This window comes from Carya illinoinensis, chromosome 16 (genome assembly GCF_018687715.1).
Source record: "Carya illinoinensis cultivar Pawnee chromosome 16, C.illinoinensisPawnee_v1, whole genome shotgun sequence".
Lineage (NCBI taxonomy): Eukaryota > Viridiplantae > Streptophyta > Magnoliopsida > Fagales > Juglandaceae > Carya > Carya illinoinensis.
In genome coordinates this window covers 24,934,617-24,944,731 of record NC_056767.1, presented here as the reverse complement: position 1 = coordinate 24,944,731, position 10,115 = coordinate 24,934,617, and the positions used below count along the sequence as shown (strand labels likewise).

Sequence of the window (10,115 nt, the reverse complement as noted above, 5' to 3'; positions counted from 1 at the left end):
GTCCAAGAGGTAGAAGACAACTTACTAAACCGTGATAAACTTTGGGTGCTTCTCAAACAAAATTTAGTGCGGGCTCAAGATCGTATGAAAAAATATGCAGATAAAGGAAGGAAAGAGCAGAAATTCAATGAGGGAGATTGGGTTTACCTGAAATTACAACCCTATAGGCAGTCATCCGTGCACCATCGACAGAACCTCAAGCTCTCACCACAGTTCTATGGTCCTTTTCGGGTGCTTCAGAAGGTGGGCGAAGTGGCATACCCAGTTGCCGGATTCCGCTCAGATCCATGACGTCTTTCGCGTCTCGCAATTGAAACCGAAACTGGGTCAGAATCGGACACTAACTCCTAGCCTACCACCAGTGGATAAAAATGGCATTTTTAAACCAGAACCGGAGGAGATACTAACCAGAAGGATGCGGAAGGAAAAAAATCGCCCCTTGGTTGAACTCTTGGTGCGCTGGCAGGGACAACCTCCAGAGGATGCCTCGTGGGAACCCTACCATTCACTTTGTGCCGCATATCCTCACCTTGTGGGCAAGGTGTTCTATAGAGGGGGGTAGTTGTTATACACTGCATACGGGAGCCTGGTAACATGAGAAGATGAATGGCTAAGTGCTTGGAGTTGTTTCGAACTGGAAGACTCTCGAACTAGAAGCTGTCGGCAGATTGAGAGAGGACTTAGGCCTGGAGAAAGAGATATGCTAAGGATGGGCTTACAAGGCCGTAATGCAGTGGACTGGAATTGCAAGGCCTATGGGCCAGTATTAGTTAACTAAATAAAATACAATTGTTGTCTGAAGCCCATGTAGTAAAGGGGCAGTTTAGTATTTTCGTATTTTCATTGTTAGTATAAAATTGCCTGTACGTTCCTGAGGGAAGGATCTGGAACTTTTCTCTTATATTGTTCTAACGAACTTGGAGGTGCTCCCCTCGAAGAGAGCTCATTTTCATAGAATTAATACAGTTTTCTGATTTCATTCTGCCCTTTTCTATTACATCAATTAGTTGAGTGTAACAGGAGAAGGTGTCGCTTATAGCCAAACATTGATTATGTGGATATGAATAGCAAAACCACAAAGAAAGACTTGGCATGCCAGCATTAATAACAACTTTGCTGCTGCAATTTTAGAAGATCGAGTATGTTGAGGCAGAGAAGAATCCACCATCCAGACATTGTGAAGACAGCAAATATATGGAGATCAGTGCAGTCTAATGGCCAACCACATTGAGAATTAGAGCCATTGCTGCTTGGTTTATAACTTCTTGTCCTCCTTCAACCTGAGAACAAACGTAGCGGCTCTTGTTAGAAATTTTATATTAGTATTCTCAATCAGTAAAACAGGGGACTTTTTTTTTTCTATACAAATTTCTCTCTCTGCTTGGAGATTTGAAACTGAAACCACCAACTGCACACAGTCATTTATCTCAACACTTTTTAGTAAAGGAAGGCTCTTTGGTAACTTTCCCAATAGCTTCGAACACCTAATAAGGGAAAAGTGATGCAGCATTGGAAACATTTCGCAAGGACTCCAGTTCTCTCACTCCTTCATATTCATGAAACTCAAACTCCTCAAGGATCTAAAACATTCTATGGAACCGTGTCCAGTGCTCTTGACGCTAGCCATGCCCTGGATCAGAAAAAATTTGAGTATTGGCAGTTTCCCAGGTAAGGGTAATGATGTGCATTTTTCACAATTTCCTTCAATTTGTTTAGAAGTTTGAATAAGTTGTAATGATTAGATGAGATAAGTTGAGATGATTTTATTATCCAGCTTAATTTGATCACATGGTATGGATTCCATGCAATAAATGATCGTATACCTCCAAGGATTAGTTTTTCAATCACAATCGACAAAGAGAAATGTTTTAGCCTAAAGAGAAATGTTACTTTTATTATAATGTAAATCTAATATATCATATAAAATCATGTCAGTTAGTAAGTTTACTTTTATAAGAATTTTTATTTTATTTTATTTTATTTTTTTTAATGCATGAAGCACCTATCAAAATCAATATAGCAGAAACTAATTTTTATGGCTTGCAACTCTTTTTATAATATAACTACCTAAGAATGCATTGGTCATATGGATAACACAAACATACAATAAGCTCTTAGGCACAAGAAGCATTAAGGTTCTCTGAATCTCTCTCTCCCTTAAATAATAGAAATCTTCAATTATAATCTCTATAAATCCTCAATTCAAATTAGAATTATGATATTAAAATTCACAGAAGTTGCTTGAGTCATGTCTTACAAGTATTTCGAGTATATATTAAATGGGAAAGCTCACGAACTTTTTGCTCCATGCATGGCTTGAGTCTATCTTGGAATAAAGTCTCATGAACTTTTTGGAGAACTTGCTGGTCAAACTTGTCTCGTTAGTAGATTTCAATCCCCTAGGTAATCATCTGAGTCCTATCTAAATTATAATATGCAACATAGATAATGTTGGGTGTAAGGGCTTTTAAATAGAATTATTCAAAAAAATAATAATAATGATATAAGAGAAAGAGATAAAACAGAGAAGTAAATGAATACCACCTACCTCGAAGTCTTCTGAAGGAAAAACAGAGAAGTAAAATGAAAAGACAGTGAGTTTTTGTGCACATATAGCTACAATAAATGTTGGAACAAGTGATTGTTTATGTATCTTCCATTTAACATATGTGTTCTTTCAAATCTAAAGCTCCATTATTAGTCGACAAAATGAATCGAAAGAACAAAAGTCAAACCAACAAAGGACTTTTGATTACCCAGTTGGTTCCAGCTTCCTCAAAAATTCAACAGCTCAAAAATTCAAGGGTATTAGATGAAAGAGAGGAGATGGGTGATGTTATCACCCTGCTGTATCTCAGGTAGTTGTCATCCCAAGCATCAATCTCTTGAAGTTAAGAGCAAGCCTTTTTTTACTAGAATATTTAGGTAAAAGAATCATTGCAAGACCACTCAACAAAGAGCAATTCCCCAATCCCAACTTACCAGAAAAGTGTTGAGTATTCTGTTGTACATTAATAATACACCCTTTACTTGCTGAGGAACCAATATAAACAGTAGTGTTTAATGCTTAGGGAGAGAGTTCGTACTAGAACTACTCCGATGCTTATAAGAATCAAAACTAGCCATATATCATATTATCTAACTATATAAGAGTTATGATGAAAACTCTTCGCTACTGACTCCAACTTTCGACAACTGAAAATACGGAGGTTTCAAAGTGTTACAGATAATTCTCTTCTTGATGTTAAGGATTCAAGGGATGGACAATCTTGGATGTACAATTGCTCAAGAAGAGATGAGGTGTTGCTGCAACTGTTGTTGGTATTATCATCCTTCTCCTAAACCAATTTCCTCATGTTCTGACAGCTAAGTATGTATAGCTGCATTAGAGTTTATGGAGGAAGCTGGCTTCTTGCAAAAAGTAATGATACTCTCACTCAAAGTATAACGGGGAGTCTTCCAATATTTAAAAAAATCTCTCGTATGCTCGGGACCCTAGACTCCACGTGAACCGACCTATTTTTAAGCACCTTCTTGACAGCTCTTATAAGCATTGGCATCCTAAACATGAAGAAAGACTTGGCATGCCAACAACAACTAGGTGCTGCAATTTTAGAAGAGTATGTTGAGGCAGAGAAGGAATCCATGATCCAGCCATTGTGAAAACAGCAAATATATGGGGTTTGAAGAGCGCAATCTAATGTTTGTGAGCTTGGCCCACCTCTCTGAGAATTAGAGCCAATTATTTGCAATGAGAAATGCCATCCATCCCTGCTTGCTTTAGAACTTCTTGTACTCCTTCAACCTGAGAACAAGAGTAGCAGTTCTTTTCTATTAATTTTCTGTTAGTATACCTAAAAAGCTCTTGGCTTATGGAATTCACTAAAATCCCAACAGTTGTTCAATGCATCAATCTCTTATATTAACTTGAAAGTGGTTTGCTCCATGGTAAGAGAAATATCAGAGCAGGAGAAAAGCAATATTACTTGCACATCCATTTTTCAGATAGCAGTTGGAAGTTGCAACAGGTTGCATCAGTCTTTTGAACCATCTGCAAGCATTGAACAGATAAAAATTTATCAGCCTATATATATATATATTCATATTCTCAATCAGTAAAACAGAGGATTTTTTTTTTTTTTTCCATACCAATTTCTGTATTTATATTCATAACCCCAATGGATGATCTGAGTAACCTAAGTGGTTAAGCAAAAGCATAAGGAACAAGATATACCAACATATGGACTTTAAAAACTAAACATACAGAAAGTGTTGATTAAACTTGATATGTCCAATCACAATCAATTGATGAGGCTATAATTGTGGAGATCAGTCGCAGTTCATCTTGATGTTGCTGCGATTAAGAATTCCAGTAGATATGTAAAAATATTCCAAAACATGACAAGCCAGCACGTGAGTCACACTCGATCATGGACATTAAACCTCTGGGATGCTAATTCTACCAAATAAGCATTTTATTTTTAAAGAATTTAAGTATGTGATATTCCTGTTAACAATTAAGTATGTGATCTTCTGAAAATCATAAACCTGACCCGAAAATACACTTAAGAGGGAGTGAATTTATATATATATATATATATATAAATGTTCTACAATAACTATGAGCAATTTATAAATGTTATTTACGAGGACAGAAGAAAGACAAAAATAAATAAATCACATGTTCCTTGGAGTATTTTAAATGAAAACCAGTAAAGGAAAAGGGAAAGTTAGTAGATTTGGTGCAACATATATAGATAAACTCATGATTTATGCATAATATTCGAGTTAACATTTGATCTTGTTTATCATGTTTACGCTATTGGGAATCATTTACTAGTGTTTCCGCTTAAGCTTGAGAATAAATTGATTTAGAATTTCAACTTTTCCCATGTCAAATATACATATAGTTAATTAATTTTTTTTGGAAATAAAAAATAATTTTCCTTTCCTTGGATATATAGGTTGGGAATCTACTTCATTTCACTCCATGGTTTGTGTTTCTACAAGTCTGCTTGCCAATACAAGATTATAATGAAAGAAAAGAAAGACATGCACACAGGCACAAGAAGATCAATATATAGAAGGTAGAAAGTACTCAGCATACCAGCAAGATCTAGCACCAACAGGAGATAAGTGACTGGGTCTGAACTCCAATGCCACCACTCAAGGGACCTTTGGATCAATATCACAAAGAAAACAAAGTTTCCTTCTCTTCCGAGTCACGAATAATGATATTGAAATCAATGTGGACACAAGGGATATCAACTATCTTCAACCACTCTTCTCCTCGATATTTCTTGCAGCGTTCTTTCAACAAAGGACATTGAGAGATATATAGTTCTCCAAGTAACGGAGGCAGGCCGTCCTTTGGAAAATTCGTGATCTTCGGGCACATAGAAATTCTAAGTTTCCTTAGCGAGGGGGGTAGGCCATCCTCTGAAAAGGACTTGAGCTCTTCACAATTAGAGATGTCCAATTCTCTAAGAGATGTGAGTTTTCTTAATCTCTTGGAAGACAGGCATTCCAGTTTCGAGAGGCCTGAGATGCTGAGGCTTGTTAGAGAGGCTGGCAACGTCATCTCTGGAAATGACACCAGATGCTGATATCCACCAATCCCAAGTTCTTTAAGAAAAGTGAGGTTGTCCAGCCCCGACTCGAACAAGGCATCAGTGATTTTCAGACCGTAGATACGAAGTCTTGTTAGGTTTGTAGGAAAACCTTCTTTGGGAAATGATAAAATGCTCGGACATTTACCTATTTCCAAATCTCAAAGAGTGAGGAGGTTGTATATGCCGTTTTGCAGTCCCTGCATTTTCTCACAATCAGATATAGAAAGCTCGCTCAGGTTGGAAGGGAGAAGCAACGTCTCTACACCATTCAAGAATTGAAGATTCTCACATTTGGAGATCCAGATAGTTGTAAGAAACGAGTTATGATGAAAACTCTTGGCTACTGACTCCAACTTTGGACAGTTGTGAATACAGAGGCGTTGAAGTGTGGCAGGTAATTCCCCACTTGATGTCAAGGATTCAAGGGTTGGACACTCGGCAATGACCAAGACCTCAAGAAGAGACGTGATGCCACTGCTACAAGTAGTACTGTTTCTTATATCATCATCATCCTCCACCAAATTCCGCATACTCTTGCATTTACTAATATGTAGCTGCTTTAAAGTTGGAGGCAGCTGGCTTCTTGCAAAATGCGTTAGCGAATCACATTGTCTTATTTCAATATACTCGAGACACGTGTTGTTTTACATCATTGCCTTGGGTAATGATTCCAAGGCTATGCAATTGTGGATACGAATAGACATGATCCTGGATGGAATACCCAGTTGGAGATGCTTTTTATCAACTTCTTCCGCCAACAAAGAGACTAGTTTGGAACAATTATAAATGCAGAGAGCTTTCAGAAATGGGAGCTGTGGCAGTGATCCCTCGTTGTCTGACCACAAATTCGTCAGCTCCTCACACCTATTAATAGTTAACTTTTCCGACTCTACCAACCCTTCCATTTTAAGCCCTTGATCTACTCGACGAGTGAGTTGATATGAAATTAGTGGAAAGGATATGAATATAACCTTTCTTACACGCATCACCCCCCCTTCGAATGTAAACTTTCTTACACACACACCCTCTTTGAAAGTAACCTTTCCGCCACACGCCAACAGCTCACAATTATATATCATAGCTTTGTTTAGTAAAGGAAGGTTGTTTGGTAACTTCCCTAAAAGCTTTGGACATCCAATAAGGGAAAGCTCACGCAGATTTGGCAATTCTTCACAAGGACTCCAATTCTCCCACTCCTCCATGTCATAGAAATCCAAAGTCTCTAAATTACCGCCACACAATTCAGAACCAACGCTCTCCACGTTAGCCATGCCCCCGATCCTAAGATTTTTGAGTGATGGCAAATATTGCCCCATTGGAGGTAATGATGTGCACTTGTAACAATTTTCTAATGTCAAGGACACCATACGAGGAAATGAAGGGGGTGTTAACCAATTAGGAAGGGTTGTACCACCATAGTACCTTAAAACAAGCTCCACCAAATCATTCTGAGGTCGTAGCCCGTTTAGTACCTCTAGTTCACTTGTACTGTCTTTTGACTCATCAATATTGTCCCTACTCCATTCCAAAAACAACGCACTGATTTTGGTCTTTTTAATTAATTCAGCATCTTTTGCATCATCAGCTTCCATCACGTTCTCTAATCTTGAAATGCGGAGTGTCCCTTGAAGATGCTTCAAAGGTCCAAGCTCCTTTAACCCAGAGCAATTGTCTTTTCCCACAAATAGATTAGACAGTGTTTGGAGACAAGTTAATTTACCTATTTGCACTGGCATTCCTTCCAAACGATATGCACCTTCAATATTGAGGTGGCGCAAGTTGACCAACTTTTGAAACATTGAAGGTAATTTCTCTAGACAAGTACATTCCTCCAACAACAATGTTTGTATGTTGTAGAGAGTAGTTATTGATTCTGGCAGGCCTCTAATTCAAGTTTTGGAAAGGTCAAGATACCACAGATGCTTCAACTGATCACCGATAGAATCTGATAGCTTGGTTATATAGTACCCATGGAAAGATAGCACCCTCAAACATCGTAATGTTGGAACCAATTCAAGATGAACACGATGAGCCAAATAGCATTTACCTGAATTTGGTGGCATGAGAGGTAAGAATGTGCGTAAACTTGTGAGTTTAGAAAAAACCTCAAATCTTTTAGTAACATCGTATCTACTTGCCAAATAAGATGAGTGGCGTGCCTTTATGGGAATATTCTCTTGCTTACTACCCCCAGATCGCTCTTCCATTCTAAAGCATATATCGCTTGCAACTGTTTGAGCTAAATCATGGATGAGGTCATGCATCAGAAATTGTGATTTATTAATGCGTGATTGTTGGAAAAATGACCTTGACAACAAACTGCGAAAATACACGCTACCCAAATCTTCCATTTCCTCGTCATCTTGTCGTGGTTGAATCAAACCTTCTGCCATCCATAATAGCACCACTTGCTGTTGACTAATTGCAACTTTCTAGTCCCACACCGGTGGGATGTAAACAAATATGCATTAGGCTAGGTTATAAATAAGAGGCTAAGCCTCTTAGTTTAAGTGCACCAGTTGAAAGCTTATCTAGTAATTTTTGACTTTAGTTAAATTCCTCTATTAGCCTTTTGTAAAAGGGGAAGAGGTGTAAAGTTAAAGTTTTACTAGTGGGGTAGTTTTGTAGGTGTGGTGAGGAGAAAAATTGTGTGATTGTAACAATTTTTCACATAGTGAATTTTCTTCTCTGGGTCTGGTGGTTTTTCTCCTGTTTTGGAGTTTTCACGTAAATTTCTTGTGTTGTTATTATTTCTCTATTTTTCTTGTTATTCCTGCAAATGGTAGATCTTAAGGGGGGTGAATTTGGAGGTCCAAATTTCCAACACTTGCTTCTCCTCAAATTCATAATCTTTCGAGAGTATAGAACAATAAGCAAAGCACCTCTTCAAATGTGAAGGGAGTTTGTGATAGCTTAACATAAGCGCAGGAGCAATTCCACTTCTCTCCTCAGGTATATCCCATATCTTACTATTCAAAACTTTTTCCCACTCATTGTGGTCTTCATGTTTACTGCGTAAGACTCCTGCAATAGTTTTTACTGCCAGTGGCAAGCCTTTACACCTTCTAACAAGTTCCTCACCAATATCTTTAAGGTCTGGATGAGCACTTAAGTCTCTTGCATCCAATGCATGTTGGGAAAATATGGACAAGCAAGCATCATTTGTTAACAATTCCAATTGAAAAGGTGGTACTTTAATGGTTCTCATTAGTGATGAGACTCCCTGATTACGAGTTGTGATTATAATACTACTTCCCTGAGCCCCTGCTTCAAAAGGAGCACGCAGAAGAGTCCAATCATTGTAGTTTTCGTTCCAAACATCATCAAGAATTACTAGAAACTTTTTCCCAAGTAGTATTTTATTCAATTCGACTTGCAACCAATTTAGATCTTTGTCAGCACAGTCTAATTCCTTGCTCATAGATTGTAAAATCGTTTTTGTAACTGCAGCAACATCAAAATCTTCAGAAACATAAGCCCATGCTTTCAGATCGAAAAGGCTTTCCACTTTTTTATCATTGTATACCAGCTGGGCCAGTGTTGTCTTTCCGATACCCCCATACCAACTATAGGAATCACATTGGGTACTTTATTTGAAGCATCACTGTGTTTTTCACTGACCAATAATTGAAGTACAGCCTCTTTGACTTCCTCCCTACCGTATATGTGATCTTCGGTCACCAAAGAAGTTGAGGGAGGTCTCTCTCTTCTTTTGTTTGGCGACAGACTAACATTTTAAGATTTTGTTTTCATGAGAGAACAGAAGAAAGCAAGAGTGATATAGAAAGAATCCCTTTTTTTTTTTTTTTGTTGTAATAGGAAGGTGCATATGGTAGGGACCTAACTTGCTGGCTTTTTTCTCATGTGTATATGATTTTTCTCTTAATGTGATGGTTCTTCTTCTTTTATTTGGTTCATGTGTATATATTCTTTTATATAATTCACTCTTCTTCAAATTAAGGAGTACACAACGCTTGCACAATCTATGATTGTATCTAACATTACTCTTTATATTTATATTATAGCATGGAGAATATGATGGTGTGAAAAAGGACATGACTAACTCAGAGCTTCATGAAATGCAACTCTTTCTTACTTGGAAACTATATTCGTTAATTTCGTGACTAAGAATATATATATATATATAGGCCTCTTAAATTGAGAGATATATACTTTTAAATATCATAAAAATACAAATATTGTAAATTCTACTTCAAAAAATTCAATAAGATATGTATAATAAAGGATAAGGAACACATATACTAATTTATTAAAGTATATAATAACATGTAATTACTAATTAGATGTTAGAAAGTCTAGTATATAATTAAGCTAGAAATAAATTAGACATTAGTAATAATAACATGTAATATTAATATATAATAACATGTAATTAGACACTAAAAATAATATGTAATATTATAGTATCATAACATGTAATTAGACACTATAGTATAAGTCTAGTATAAAAATCTGTTAGATATTAGTATATAAGTAAATTAG

General features: G+C 37.0%; 2 protein-coding genes and 1 long non-coding RNA gene across 3 annotated transcripts; all 3 read right to left on the bottom strand.

Moving 5' to 3' along the window:
• Positions 1-2,531: 2,531 nt before the first annotated feature.
• Positions 2,532-4,522, bottom strand: LOC122299338. Its single transcript, XR_006239668.1, has 3 exons — positions 4,265-4,522; positions 3,987-4,051; positions 2,532-3,805 (listed from the first exon to the last, which is right to left on the bottom strand). It is a non-coding gene; the product is annotated as an uncharacterized LOC122299338 (long non-coding RNA).
• A 1,297-nt stretch (positions 4,523-5,819) lies between these two features.
• LOC122298945 (putative disease resistance RPP13-like protein 1) lies at positions 5,820-9,201 on the bottom strand (the record flags this gene model as incomplete). Its single annotated transcript, XM_043108789.1, has 2 exons — positions 5,820-8,020; positions 8,440-9,201. Coding segments are annotated over 2 exons (1,281 nt in total), but the record flags the coding sequence as incomplete, so codon positions are not given.
• Positions 6,257-7,411, bottom strand: LOC122298946 (putative disease resistance RPP13-like protein 1). Its single transcript, XM_043108790.1, has one exon. The coding sequence runs from the start codon at positions 7,409-7,411 to the stop codon at positions 6,257-6,259; it is 1,155 nt and encodes a 384-aa protein (XP_042964724.1).
• Positions 9,202-10,115: the final 914 nt, after the last annotated feature.

Coding starts and splice junctions, on each gene's coding strand:
- LOC122298946 (XM_043108790.1), bottom strand. CDS start 7,411: ATGTTTCAAAAGTTGGTCAACTTGCGCCACCTCAATATTGAAGGTGCA.